Genomic DNA, 15,385 nt, shown 5'->3' on the forward strand with positions numbered 1-15,385 from the left:
TCATTTTCCTTATCTTGCTAAAATCCAGCTGTAACCAGCAGATTTACAAAGCAGTAGAAAAGAAGAAAATAATACATTTACTCTGTGTTCAAGCAGTAATAAAACACTGTTGTGTTTAGATTTCAAGCACAGTGAGAGAATGTTTGAGTACATTAAATAATTATGTTTCTGTTTGTTTTAAATGAAATCCTGATTTATTGGACTCTTTCTTTCAAACAGCACTGGTACCAGACTACATCCCCATTATTTTGGACCTTAACAACTTGAAACAGACCCTTTAGACCCTCCTGATATCAGGTCACTGAGGAATACAGGGCTACAATGGCTGCCATCCATCCCCCAGTTAGAACTTGTTATGATTACTATATTTACTGCCTATGCAGGATTCCACCCCCTTTTTACGTAGATTTAATCACTGAAAACAAAGATGGGTTGTGGCTCTTGTGGCCCACATTATCCATGCAATAAAGACCCGCAGGTGTGAGGGTAAGGTCAAAGAATGAGGACATCCACAGGAAGAGTCCTAGCTGAAGAACAAGACCACGTTTATCCTAAATTACGCCCTTCTCAGCAAATCTCCAAATGAAATTAAATATAACAGAGACAGCATTAACTAGATCTGTAGTGATTTCAAAAGTTGGAAGCTATTTTGAAGAATCCTAACACTAGTAAAGTTTCAGTTAGATCATGTTCTAGTCCAATCCAAAACATTTAATGTATAAAAAAAGCAAAATTAGAAGGGACCAGTCCAATGATATAAAGATGTGCTATCTATAAAAACAGACTTTTTAAAGAGGGGTTAACCATTTTATTCATCATTAGGGCTACATTTCTCCACATGTTATGACTCATAAAACTACACGCAAGGGATCTGTAAATTGGTGAAAAGGATCCAAAATAGGTCCTCAATATTTTAACACATATTTAACCTGGTTCCCTAAATGGCTGGTCATTTTTAGCATAGTTTTAAGAATAAAATCAAAACAAACACTCCACAACTTTCTTGGGCAGAACTATTCTTTCCCCCATGACTTTGTATAAAATGGGTTAACTTGAGCGTATTTGCTACTCTTATTTAGAGCTGACAAAAAATATCAGCCTACAGAGTCAGAAATTGCCCAGACTAAGGAAGTTTTGGCCAAAAACTATTGACAAGCTGCTCACATAAACACTGTTGTGATATATGGCCATATTAGGGACTGCCTTTGCAGTCTGCTTTACCTGCAGAACTGCTCCCAGTCCTGTATAATTTCGCATGCAAACCTGGAGCATAGTAAAGGCAGACATTTTTTTCCAGAAACAATAGTTAGGGCTGGTAATACATGCGAAGCAGCAATTTAGAGCCGGTTAAGCTAGCTATAGGAGTGTACTTTTCCGAACTGAAAGGACCAGACCCTCCATGCTGTAATCAGGATAGCCTCTTCACTTTTGAAGGATGCAGATTTGCAGTCTCTGAGGATTCGGCATGATGCCATCTTTTTGCTTAAATTCCTGTAAGAATCCATCTCTATGGGATTTTACCCACCAAGTAAAAAGATAACATCACAAAGTGACAAAGTGAATGCATGCACTTGCAGATAGGGGAGAAATGAGAAGGAGCTCTTATCCCGGTGTCCCTTGCTGAGGGTTCAAGTGCATCTGCAGATCTGCACTGATTTGAATGCAAGGACTGCAGGAAAACCAACTGCAAGGAGTTCTAGACATGCCAAAAAAAGAGGAAAAGTGTCTGTGTTCACAGCCTTCAACACTGGACAATGAAGTTAGCAAGATATAGAGGGGAAAGACATTGTATTCTTAAAAAAGGAATATTCATAGCCTTTTTTTGACTCCCATGTCAAGGAAGCCTTGTAGTTTTCTGAATCTCAGTGGAATAGTGAAACTGTTGTACTGGCCAATCTCCTAAAAAATCTTAAGCATGTGACATCCGGTGCACATGATACATCATTTATTCAATGTTTTGTTCCTTTTGTAAAACACAAAGCATTTTCCTACCTGCCAGCTATACATTTTCCTATAAATGTATTCGAATAAGTGATGGATTGAACACAAAACCCTATCTGGAAATTTGGTTAGAGTTTGCATCTTGAAATTAGTTATAATGGCACAAATCTGAAGATACAAAATGCTTATGAAATTCAGATTAAGGCTTTGGCCTCATTTATAACTTTCCAAACCAGGGATTGTTCAGGCCTCAGGTTTCGGTGTGAATTCATCCCCGGATGAGAAGGCTTTGGTAAGCAATCCCAGAATGACTAGAGCGAAGTGAGAAACAAGAAAAAGATTTGAGTCCAAGTGCTTTGTATTGCTGCCCAAAGGCATGGATATTGCTTTAATCTAAACGAAGGGCTTGTGCAGCTGCTTGTCAGAATCCTACGATGGAAGAATACAATGCACTGGCTGGTCTTAAATTGAAAGGCTAAACTGCCTTAACCCCCATCATCACTTTCCACTAACATAAATCTTGTGTTTGGCCCTGAAAGTTCACAGTAATGATAACTCCCTTTATCTAAATTGTTCTGGTGTTAAAATACTGTACTTCCCAAAACTGCATATGGGAAGTACATATGCATAACTCTAAATAACTCTTTTTTTTATCAAAAACTACAATATGTGTTTCTGTATTGCTTTTCTTTCCCAATTTATTTTACACTCCTGTGTGTATGTTTACAGCAAATAACCATATACGTTCCTGGGTGATTACTGGTACTCATCATTTTTCTTATCCGTCAGATTTAATTCTCACTGTAGCTTCTTTCCCTGGATGAATGAATATACACCTTGGAATGCATTTTCTTGCTCTATCATAAAGCAGAGACAAAAATGCCTAACAAATGAAACAATGAGTAGCAGATACACAGCAATCCAGGTTTGCTCTTGTTTCTGACAGGAAGCAGGCAGAACATATCCAGAATAGTCTGGATGTCTCATTCTGTAATAAATAGTAAAATATATATGACGATGTGTTGTGCGAATCTGATCCACATTCTCTTAGGAGTACTTGGAATGACTATCTTATAGTGCCAAAGGTGAGCGCAGAATTTGGGAAGGCATCTCTTCCATGAGCAGGCTCTGTAGATTGGATGCAGCTTGACTCTTTACCGTGTTCCAATGAAAACAAGAATAATTTTTGCGCAGCCTTAAAAGGCAAGCTTGAGAATGATACCAAATGTTGTAGCACATGTGTTGATTTGTTATGTTACATTTCAGCTGTTAGTTATGCTAATGGAACAGCTTCACATATTTCGTTTTGATGTATTTACTTTAATGGCTATCTGTACGTAGCTCTCTGCAATTGCCTGGTAACAGTGATTATACGATGTTCTGCTGTCACCACCAGGCCAGCACTGGAAATAAGATAAGGAAAGTAAAAAAGACCTGGGCCTTAATTTTCAGCCATGCAACCACTGCAGGAAGAATGTAAGCTTGTCTGAAATGAAACCAATTTGAAAACCATCTTGGACCATAACCTAAGATTTGGCCTGCAACAAAGCATATAGGAAAATGAAGACACAGTCCAGATATGGCTAACTTGCGTGCCTGTTGTGAGCAGGGTCCCTATCCACACACAGGCCTGGGAAGGTACGAGAGACAGTCAGTCTTAGGGGTACAGTCTGTTGCCCTCAGCCTCAGGCTGTGAGTAGAGCTGGAGGGGAAACAACTAAATAGGGCAGCAGTTCAAGTTAGCCAGCGTGTGACAGAAGAGCAGGAAGAATCCATGCCTCAGCCTCTGCTTGGAGTTTCTGTACAAATAACACTGATTCAGGCGAGATTTCTGGGCAAATATGCAAAATTCTATCATTTGCCCCAGTAAATCCTCCAAGTAGGAAAAGAAGACGAATTTAAGGAAGTGCAGATGCTCAGTAACATACGCCATACAAAGAGATTATTCTCCACTGCTCTCTACAGATATTTGTTCCCACGACATGTGAAGTAGCCTTGCTCTATTACAGCATATATTGAAATATGCAGATAGGATATACTCCTACACGATGTTTACAGAGGAAAAACAGACCAAAGTTTCACAAAGTGATTTTTAAAGTTGTTTGGAGTCCTTCTAATGATATCACACTGCTGCAGCCTCCTTCCCTGGCAGTATCAGACTATGCTGCAGTCAGTGACAGCTATCAGCACCCATGTGGTGAATCAGTTCATTTTTTGTTTTATTCCCTGACTTAAAGTGCATGCTCAATTAAGAATACTTGTCTATAGGAAATATCAGTTCCGCTTGACAGTAAATGAGGGTCTAAAGATCAAATGGGGGTGGTGGTGGTGGTGGTGTGATGACTGCAAAAAGTGCATGATGCCCTGACAATCAGAAAAAGAAAAACAGGACTGACAACTGAAAGACCCATTTTCATGACTGAGGTTATTATCTGAGATCTGGACTGTGAGACCTGCCGTTCTAACCCACACAGGAGATGGAAGGAAAGGTACAGCACAATTAGATGATTTAGAAAAAATATTATCTCTGATGTTAACACTAAGCAGACAGTTTCCACATACGACACAGAGTAGCAAAGGGGAGATTAGGTAAACTGAGTATAATAGATAAAACCAGGAACAGACAGCAGAGCCTAGAAATTAAACTATGCATGTTTAACATTTAAATCAAAAAATTCCATGGAAACAGTCCAAAGAGCTTCTTTTATTGTCCACAAACCAGATTTACTTTAGCGTGGGTTGTCAAGATTTGGAAACTTTTCTACTTTCTATCTTCTTTTCAGTCTTTACACTGAACAAATGTATTTGTGAAGGGAAAACACATTATTTACAACTTACTTGAGCTTGCTTGCATATTTTAAAAGGATGAAGAGTTTCTTGGTAGAAAAGCTGATGATAAGCCTGTAGGTCAAACCAAAAGTACGCGCTGTTCTTCCACAACTAGAGATGAAAAATACTGTAAGTTATTGCTACCCAAATATCACAGCTTTATAAAAGGTTGACTTTCCAATGCAAGTAATTATTTAGCTCCTCGGGTTCATCATAAATCAAGCTCAATTTAAGATGGATTTAATCTTCTGCTGCATACTGGCAGAAGGACAACATATTTAATGGCATCGTTACTGTGATACTATATCTTTTATTGTATCCTTTATGCATAATTGGCCATTAAAATTGTTAACATTGCAGTTAACATTTGAAGAGTAACCACATTTCAGTGGCGTAAAGCCAGCACTAAAGAAGAAATGCTGATAATGGACATGCAGAATTGGTGCCATGGTGAAACAGTATTTTGCAGCAATAACCAAAACAATTAAATATTGTGTACTTGACATACGTTACTACGACTATCATTACATTTTTATTACATGCATTTCTGAGGCATGGAGTCTTGGCCTCATTTCATAAATTCAAACAAACATCAGATCTTTCAGAGAAGGAGCCTAGATCTTTCCCCAAGTCCTCTGTTTTAATCATGTGCTTACGGGGTTTGGATCTTAAAAATACCCTGAAACCCCCATCACTGGACAGTAAAGAAAATGTTCCAAAAAGATAGGGGAAGGAAACCTTGCTTCACATACTGTAGCCTGCCAGACTTGTCATATGAGTGAAATCGGCTCCACAGTTTTAGACAAGACCTTAAAGAAATAATTTTCAAAGAAGTCTGGCACCTGCAAAGGCTAGAGGACATGTGGGTGTGTGCCTATCTGCCATGAAAAAGTAAGTTACTTCTATTTAGATTTCTATCTATACTCATTTAACATTTTTAGCTGAAGTATTCAGCTTTGGAAACACTGGTTCTTGCCTTCTGGTAGCCAAAGGCATTTCTAGCTACTGCTGCTGAATTCTGGGTTGTGCCAGCGGTGAAACAGATGTCCATCTTGACTGCATTCACATCTCCCCTAAAGACTCAATTTTTTCTGCAAAATCACTAAACACTGACTCAGATTCATAACTTGTTCCAACCAATCCTCAATTTACACCCAGCAATGAATGATGGATCTGCTGACGGCAGAGAAGAAATAGTATTATGTTTCTCAGAAATCCAAGAAGCTTCGTGGAAGCAGAAGAACGTTTTTAAAACATTGGAGATTTTGGACATCATTAACCCAACAAGTAAGAAGGAGGCAGATTATCATGAGTAATAGCATAGTGGATTTTCCATCTTTTTAAAAAAAAGGTTTTGTGGGTTAAGACCTCATTTTTTCTGCCAAGTTAAAGGCTAGTTTTTAAAGATGATTAGTCTTTTTTTATCCCTGATGGTACAATCAGATTTCCAATAGGTTTGAGGCAGTTAGGATCTGACATCTTGGTTAAGACCTGTCATTAGTTTGAATATACACACGAACAGTTTATTGTTGTTGAGGGATTGGAGTCTCACAAGTAATAATTCATCCAGTCATCAATCTTTCTTTCTCCATTTTTTTTTTTCAGTCTGGCTGCCCTCTATAACTTGGCATTGAGTCAATTGTGGACTAAATTATCACAGGGTAGGAAAATGCTCATACCTTATTCCCTGACTTCTCACAGAAGTGTGTGAAGTAGTAGCCTGCTCTGTTCTCCACATAAAGAGACTGCAGCATGCTTTCCATTCTTGATCCCCCTAAGACAACACTGCCAGCAGCACTTTTCCCCTGGACAAATAAAATATAGTTATACAGCAAGGAATAACAGGTTTTCATTATTTTCAAATGTCAGTACATTGCAACGGAGGGCCATGCAGTGTGTTCAATTAGTCTCTTTACCCCAAGAAACCAGAATCCATTTTCTATTATATATGCAATTGATCATAGCTCTCTACTATTTCCCACTAAATATTCACATCCAATGGAATAAGTCTGATGACTGAAGGCATGCAGAGTAGCAAAATGACCATAGCATTCCTTAGGTGGTTCCTCAATACTTGAAACAGGAAAACAAACCTGGCCTTAATTCTCTCATTAACTCTTCAGTTTCGAATCTGAGGAATTCCAATGATGCTAAACCATATCACTTCCCTGTCAAAAGTTGTCTCAGCTCAGGCTAACTGTGTTTTGAACCAACAGAATTTAACAGGTGGTTATTTGGTCAAGCCTCAAACCAATTAACTATCATGGAACAAAAGATTTGTTTCCTGGGGTTACACCACTGACACCAGCATCAAACATGAGCATTTTAGGGAAGAGGAAAGCCATGCCCTTTACTATGGCTAGCTCCTGCAGTGTTTGAAGAATCATCGAATCATAGAATACCAGGTTGGAAGGGACCTCAAGTCATCTGGTCCAAGCTTTTTAGCCAAGAGCACAGTCTAGAAGAGATGGCCCAGCACCCTGTCCAGCTGCTTCTTAAAAGTGTCCAGTGTAGTGGAGTCAACCACTTCCCTGGGGAGATTATTGACTGTTCTCATTGTGAAAAATTTTCCTCTTCTGTCCAATCGGAATCTCTCCAAGAGTAACTGGTACCCATTCCCCCTTGTCGTCTCCATGTGACTCCTTGTAAAAAAGGGAGTGTCCATCTTCTTTGTAACTACCCTTTAAGTACCTGTGCATGGTGATGAGATCCCCTCTAAGCCTCCTTTTCTCAAGGCTGAACAAACCCCGTTCTCTCACCCTTTCCTCATATGGCAGCCTTCCCAGCCCTTTGATCATCTTGGTGGCCCTTCTCTGGACCCCCTCCAGCCTTTCCACATCTATTTTGCATAGTGGGAACCAAAACTGTACACAGTATTACATTCATTTTGACAGTGCTCACAGAGAGGCCAGAGGAAGGTACATAATGAAATGATAAACAAAGTATGATTTTGATGTGAAAAACAATCATGTTTATTATATATATTCTTATATATTAGGAAAAATTTCTTCACTGAAAGGATTATCAGGCACTGTAACAGGCTACCCAGGGAAGTGGTACCCTGGAGGTATTTAAAAGAAGGGTAGGCGAGGTGCTTAGGGGCCTGGTTTTGTAGTGGACATGTACAATTGCACTCGGTGATCTTAAAGGTCTTTTCCAACCAAATGAGTCTATGATTCTATGTGCTCAAGGGATCAACAAACTCCATGCATATGTAAACAGACCCAGATTTCATAATGGTTTTTTTTCAGTTGTGAGGCCACGGGTATCAATACCGCCATGAAACAGCAGGCTGTTTCAAGATCATTCCACAAACCTGAAAAGTTTTGGATATATTTTAAATTGCCAAATCACATGTTTGATTTGTCGGCATTTTAACAGTTATTGAGAAAAGGCTCCTCTGTGCAGCCTGTCCCTCCTGAGGTTTGCTGAACTGAGGTCCTGCTTAACAGGCAATAATTCAACAAAGAAAAGAGTGAAGTACACAAGCAATAAAGAGGAATTGTACAAGTGAAGCATTTTTCTCTTATAAATTTTTACTATTTTAATGACTTTCTAGGGCAGATTCAGTTTTCACTGTAAGTCTAGTATACTTTCCTAGGCAACGATTCCACTGAAGCATTTATCCGGTGAGTTTTCCGCAATAGCCTACTGACCACATGGTCACCATGGAGAAGATCAACACTTTCTAGTGAAAATAAACCTCTGCATGTGCCATGATTTCCTATCAAATAGGTGACAGATACCACACAGAAAATGCTGACATTCTAATTATACCTCTGCATACAGCATTGACATTCACATAATCAAACCAATTTCTCCCCATCATGACTATTTCCCCTTTAATACTACAGAATAAAGTGGTTTAACCCTTGATTCAAGACAACTAAAATGTTCAAGCACTATTTACCGGGAGAAGCTCAGCATAGGTGTATTTCCTGTGACCCTGGTATTTGGAGTCTGCAGTGCCATCCAAAGCTGAGCAATGAATCATGCCTCTGCTCACTGACTTTGGCCTGGATCCACAAACAAACAAAATTTTCAATACCTATTTAAGAAAAAACTGGGACTGCTTATAAAATAAACAACTAGGAAGGGGCATGAAAGAAGTAAAATAACATAGTGAATAGTAGAAGAAAACTTACATGAAGTTCAAATTTATAATAAATGTAAGAAATGTAGAGGAATACTTTTTCATGTGGCCCTGTGGAAATCCCTGACACAGCATATCTTTGAGGGCAAGCACTTGAGACAGGTTAAACAATATAAATGTATGTAGAGAACATCAACAATTATACAAGAGGGAGTAAAACGCCTGTATTTGGAGAAATAAACTCTTTTGTGTTGTGGTACAAACAAATGAGAAACTAATCAGCCAGGGAGGAATTCTCCATGCACGCAATCTGTGCCTTCTCAAGCAGATTATTATATTAAAGAAAAGCATTCATGAAAACAGTAGGATCTAAAAGCCTTTCATAAATATTTGAGGTGTATTGGTGTGCAGAAAGACATACAAGGGACTTTTGTACTTACCACTTTCTACTGCTAGAAATGTCTTCCCTTCGGGGGCTCTGACTTGATGGCAGAGTAGGTGATAATGATTTCTTCAAAGAGAAATTTGGTGTAGCTAGTTTTAATAAAGTTGCTGGTGAGCTTGTTCTACTTTTCTAAAATATAAGTAGAAACATAAAAGAAAAATAAGGCAATTCCAATTATTTTTCCATCTTTGTGTTTTCTTAACATGTTCTCATTAACTACTCAAAAACATTCAAGGATTTTCAGGACCATTTTTCCTGTCAATCACATATATAATGCTGCAAATTGCAAAAAGCTTCTCTGGGTATCTTCCAAGATTTTTCAGCACAACTTAATAACCACTATAACTTATAAATTACATTTTTAACAGGTAGAAATATGTTACATGCACTGTGTGCAGAATTACAGAGGATGTCATGAAGAGCATGTGAACATGCTTTGTGAATCTTTACTAAAATATTACCTTAAATAGCTCACTATAAACCAAGGCTCTAAGATAGATACAGTCACTCAGACTAAGAGAGAAAGGGGGCATTCTGTTTAGACCATCATTGACTTATTTTGAACAAAATCATGCTATGACTTTTTGGAGATGCCAGTTGCATTTAGACTGCCCTCAGAAATTCACCCAGAGTTGCTGCTCTTTCTAAGCTCTTGCAAGCACAGTGGAGCTGGAAGATTCAAAAGCCCAGATTTTTCATGGGAAAAAAAAAAAAAGAAGAAAAAAAGCAGCAAGAAACACTCCATCAGCTGATTCTGTGAGGTTCATGGGTGCCAGGTCATAGTTTTCTTCAAGTGCTGAACTCAACAGGGGCTGGAGAACCTGCAGAGTTAGGATCCTGTCTCCCTGACCTACAGCTAGTCCTGGGTCATTAGCACACCTTGTGAAGCCAGAACTGGTCTCTGTAAGAGGCAGCTGCTTCTGGCTCCCATTTCTGCTGTGATCAACAGGAATCTGGCTCCTGAACCCAGCTTCTTCAGAACAGGAAAACTGTCCCACTTTTTTTCCTCCCTTATCTCCATGATTTAGTGTTTTAAAAAAAAATAATTGTAGTCTAAAGCTATCCAACTCAAAGTAACAAAGGTGTGTGCGAACAGATCTGTGGCATAGACCATCGAGTTCCTGATACTGGAACCGCACCTTCTGTCCTGAGGCTTAACACGGTGTTGCTGAAAACCTGCAGCTTTCATTGCAGCTGTCTCTCAAATTCAGGCTTTCAATAAAGAAGAGTCAAAACTGAACTGGCCACCTGCAAGCTACATGCTGTGAAAGGGTTTTTGTTGTGTGGCTCATGGCCCTCTAGAAAGCAAAAATCACGTGTAGCTGACTGAAGGACTGTGGTGATAGAAAATGAGCAGAACTCTGCCCTTTTTACAAACATGAGGGGCAGATTCAGGGTAACTGCAGTGAAGTTGTAAGTATTACTCTGGATTAAGATAGGGCTGGTTGGAGGGCAGAATCTTAATTTTGCAGTTCTGAGAATTTCAATAGCCAAAAGACTCATGAAATAGCCAGGATGTAACTGAGAAGATAAATTGACTCAATTTATAGCAACCTGTTGCATAAAGTATAGTAAAATTTTGCTGCATTTTTATGCATAACCATCTGCAACAGACCAGTTTGCTAAATCTTGACTTCCTAACAACAAAGTACCGTATTCTCGTCTCATTGAATTTGGGGAGTTTTATCACGATTTTTGATGGGACAAGGATTTGTTTTTCAATGTTGTGATCCTACCTACCTGAGGAAGGGAAGGTGGTATCCTGGGCATGCAAGACTTAGTTGTCAGTGGTAGCAAAGATACCATTTGTGGAAAAGGATCAATGTCCACCCTTGGTCTCTCTTGGCATGTGTGCCAGAGCTTCAGCTTTGCACTGGCAGTTTCTATTGCTGTTGAATGAGTGACACAAAATCTGGGACCCCTCGGAAAAAAAAAAAAGCTGATAAGTAGAACTTTCCCAAAACATTAAATACTGGGCTATTCGGCTTTTTTTTTTTCACGTGATGGTGTTTACTGTATCAAGATATGGTGCTGTATGTACCTAGAATTAAAAATCAGTTAGTGTTAAAGATATGCTTAGACATTGCACTCTTCCAAATCTAAAACCAAGCTACACATAAACTTAGGTTGCAAATTCTGCACCATTACATAGTTGCCTCTGTATGAGTCTGCAGTAGGCTATGCCCCATCCATCCTACAGCAAAGAATAGGAAAGGATTGCAGGTCACAGGACACAGACCACAACTCTCATGACGCTCCACAGCAGAGTTCACAACTGCAGGTATTTCTTTATGCCTGTAATTTGTTGATCCCTCTTGGGGAGGGAGAAGACCTTCAAAAATTTAGGTTATGTTTTGGAAATAGGTTAGAATTTGTGTCCTTGCTTAAGCTGTCAATATGTAAAAAGCAATTTGTATGACAGACATTGAACAGTAAAGTCTCAGGGACAAATTCCACATAGATGTATACACAGAGCATCCTCAGAAACTTGAGAAGGGCAGTATGGGGAATAGCTTAGGACAGAATTAACCTTCTATGCCTGGAGGGGTTTCCCTACCCTGCAGCCTGAAGTTTAGTTGAATGGTATCCAGGGCATCTATACACAAAGTAGCTCAGATGCTTTGGCAGTAAAATAACAAGGGCAGATCTACGTGGCTTCTCAGCTGATTCCACTGTATTTTAGGCTCAACTAAAAATTCAGAGGCAATATCTGCTAGTATTTACTACGACATTGCTTCCCATAATTGCAATGGAATAAGTGAGATAAACCTAATAGGCATATCAAAGAAAAGGGAAATTTGTTAAACAACAGAATCTTAGTTCATGTTCATTTTTTCATACCAGTAAAGAAGTAGAGGTTTCACTACTTCAGGCTGAATCCGTCTTAAATGCCATATATTCCACTGATCTCCATGCAGTAGATCAAGTCTGAGTAACACTTCAGAACTGAGGAAATAGTCTCCACTGCTCAGCAGATAGAGTTTTTTCATCTTACTGAGTTGCCTTGAGTCAACAAAAATAGTCAGATAAGCACGTATCAGATGCTATACAGAACTAAGTACAGTTCATCCTAGTGGTTAAACTGTTGTCATGCAACATGTTTTTAATTGCAAGTGGCAGAAGCCAAAACAATTTTTCTGCAAATTAGAGACAGGTTGAGAATAAGATAAAATGTGCAGTGCCTTAGAATAGACAATCTAAATCCAGCAGAGCCTTTCACTAAAGCAGTTTGTCATACTGAATGCCCTACTTGTGAATTTAAATTATTTTATTCCTTTTTTTTTTTTTCTGTTGCCATCTGTTTTCCAAATCTCTTTCTAAGAAAGCCTTAATACTACAGTGATTCTGATTCCATGTAAGCTTTGCAAACATGACTCTGCAAAAAGAGTTTTATCAGCTTCAGCAGAGTCATTCCTGACTTACCTTGTCAGGACACTTGTGATTACTTTAATTGTGTGTGTTCTATTAGAACATTACAATTTATTCTGAAATCTCAAAACCTGCATTCGTCTACCTGGATTACAAGTATTAAAACAGTGGGAATAACTGTTAAATAATGGGAAGTACCTTTGTTGCCTTGTAGTGTCCTTAAGAACCTTTAGTCTTTCAATATCCATCCAGAGCCACCAGTATCTCTCCCCAAGTGTTCCTTTAATGAACTTCTTGAATCTTTCAAACTCATGTCTGTTGCCAGTGTCGTAAGTCCTGTGACTAATACACCAGGCAGCCCTACTGTCTGCCCCATCGCTTTCAGAACTTGATCTTAAGCTTACTTCTTCACTATCTCGTTCTCTTACATCTCCCTTGGAGTCCAAGACAGTAAATGGAGAAGAACTTTGGGAAAAGAAGGACTCTGCAGTACCACGGGCAAATTCATTATTTTCTAACTCATGTATAAAGACTTCAGGCTGTTGTTTGTGGAAATCCGCATCACTCTCAATGTCAGCAGCTGGCTGGTGGGTCAGTTCTGAAATAGGTTCCTTCATTACAAATTGAGTATAAGCTGGTATGAATTCTTCCGGTGTCTGAAAAGTTGCACTTTCCTGTCCATTTTCTTCTTTCGCTGCACTGTCCCATTTCGGGTCTAGATAAACTGACTGATCATGGGAAAGACGTTCAGCAATGGCCACACAAGAACCCTCCTCAGCCTCTCTGGATGTCTCCCTAATAATGTAGGGTTTTGCTGATGCTGTCGTTGAAGGGGAAAGGAAACTCCATTCCTTAGACAAGGAGCCTGCTTCTGCATTAAATCAGAAAAAGATCATTGAACACCATTTGATTCAGGACTGTTCTCTTGCATATCAACATTTCCAAGTTAAAAAATGCAACATATTTATATTGTGCTGCTGCAGAACAATCAGACCATGTCACGCTGCAGAGCAGAGAATAGCAGAGGTGCCTCTGCTGTTACTATCTGGCTAGAAACTCAGCCCCGTGACTCAGAAAATCATTCCCTCTTGAATTCCAGCAGAGCAGCAATGTTCAGGAACAACTCCCTCTGGAGCCAATTGTCTTGTTTACTCAGCTGAGCATCCCAGCTCCTCAGCATTTGTTAAGCCACCTTGTTGTGCTGCAAGGCCTGGTTTCTTCCTGAGCATTTGGTCATACTTTGATCAAAGTCACAGTATGTAGCAGGGCTGGTTTTTGTTTAGGCTTAAGGAAGCTACTAAGTGATAATTCTTTGTCTACTTATGTTAATTATTGCAAAAGACTAAAACATAAAACAGGCCTCTGTCATTTGGGTAAAATCTTGACATACATAGAAGGACAACAAAACAAACTATTATGTCAAGGGCTCTGGAAACGTTTAACAATCCTGCAGTCCAGTCTACGTCCCAGAAATGGCTCTCTTCCATTTTGAGATGTTTCAGAACTAACAAGTTCAGAACAGTGACCACCCTGGTTTTTTGGTCTGCATTTCTCCACTTGATTTCTTTTACCTGACTTCTCATCATCCCCATACTATTAAGCGGGCCCTGCCATCCTGGTCTGCTGAGAAAGAAACTTACTGCTTTAACTTGCTCATATATCTTTTCTACTTCTGCGAGACTTTTAGAAAATCAAGAACTTCTGGAGCATGTTAGCAAAGATAACCTTGACTATACATACTGCTTAGCTAGGTTAATGCTGTACAAGTCAGCGCTGTAAAACTGAGCAGAATAACTACAGATATTGTGAACAGCAGCAGAATCTCAGTGAAAGTAAAAAAAACCAGTCATAATTCAATTGTGGCCTTACGATATTTTCATATCAATCCAGTGTTTAAACTATAGAATGAACTGAATCTTAGTATTTTCCTAAAGCTAAGGTGTATGGTACTCTATTGGATCACTAAAGCAAAAACATTGTCAGTGAGGAGACTGCTACAACCTCTGAGCACACGCACTACATCAGACATTGATACAAAAGGACTAAATCTCTCAGATCCACTGAATTCCCATTTGTAATGTTGTCAGCCTGTGTAACCCCTACAGTGGCCTAGTCAATAAATGGCAATGGCAGTTAGACTTTCCTTCCATCTTCCTCAGAAAATAAGCCACATTTAACCAGTGCTGGCTACTGTCACAGACAGGCAGTTGGGTTAGGAACATGGCATAGAGATTCCCTGCTCTGCACTTACATAATTTCATATGTAAGTACATATGGCACAATATGTTGACATTAAAATAAAAATAGTGTGATTTAAAATATCTTTTCTTATTATTAAACTATTTCAAATCTTTTCACTTGAAAATATATAGCTTCTGAACACAGTTCTGTGAAATGGAAACATGAAGAATGGTTTCATAGGACCTGAGAAAATTAGGGAGAGAGATACACAGCTCTTAAGTAATCAAAAGCCAAGTGGCTCAGGGTTTTGCTCAAGACATTAATTGATAACCCTGATCCAACCGAAGCAGTGAGCAAGGAATTCAAACTGGATTGCCCAAGCAAATACTTTCAGCTGTTGAACTCTTTCTAATTGCAGGCTGGCTCTGAGAAACTTAACTGATGCCCTTTATTGCTTCCAGTGCCTGACCCCTACACCAGGTGAATACTGTGCCTAAAGAAAGTTTTCTGACTGAAAGAATGCTGGA

General features: G+C 39.1%; 1 protein-coding gene across 1 annotated transcript in view; it reads right to left on the reverse strand.

Moving 5' to 3' along the window:
- RGS22 (regulator of G protein signaling 22) overlaps window positions 1–15,385 on the reverse strand; it is a 63,399-nt gene that overhangs the window by 26,338 nt on the left and 21,676 nt on the right. Inside the window, exons 8-14 of the mRNA XM_035893912.1 lie at window positions 12,876–13,548; window positions 12,150–12,311; window positions 11,049–11,229; window positions 9,304–9,437; window positions 8,681–8,786; window positions 6,450–6,575; window positions 4,780–4,881 (exon numbers count right to left, since the gene is read on the reverse strand). Coding sequence (XP_035749805.1) covers window positions 4,780–4,881; window positions 6,450–6,575; window positions 8,681–8,786; window positions 9,304–9,437; window positions 11,049–11,229; window positions 12,150–12,311; window positions 12,876–13,548 — 1,484 coding nt within the window. The remainder of the gene's footprint in view (window positions 1–4,779; window positions 4,882–6,449; window positions 6,576–8,680; window positions 8,787–9,303; window positions 9,438–11,048; window positions 11,230–12,149; window positions 12,312–12,875; window positions 13,549–15,385) is intronic.

The sequence above is a fragment of the Egretta garzetta genome, unplaced genomic scaffold (genome assembly GCF_000687185.1).
Source record: "Egretta garzetta isolate BGI_Z169 unplaced genomic scaffold, ASM68718v1 scaffold154, whole genome shotgun sequence".
Classification (NCBI taxonomy): domain Eukaryota; kingdom Metazoa; phylum Chordata; class Aves; order Pelecaniformes; family Ardeidae; genus Egretta; species Egretta garzetta.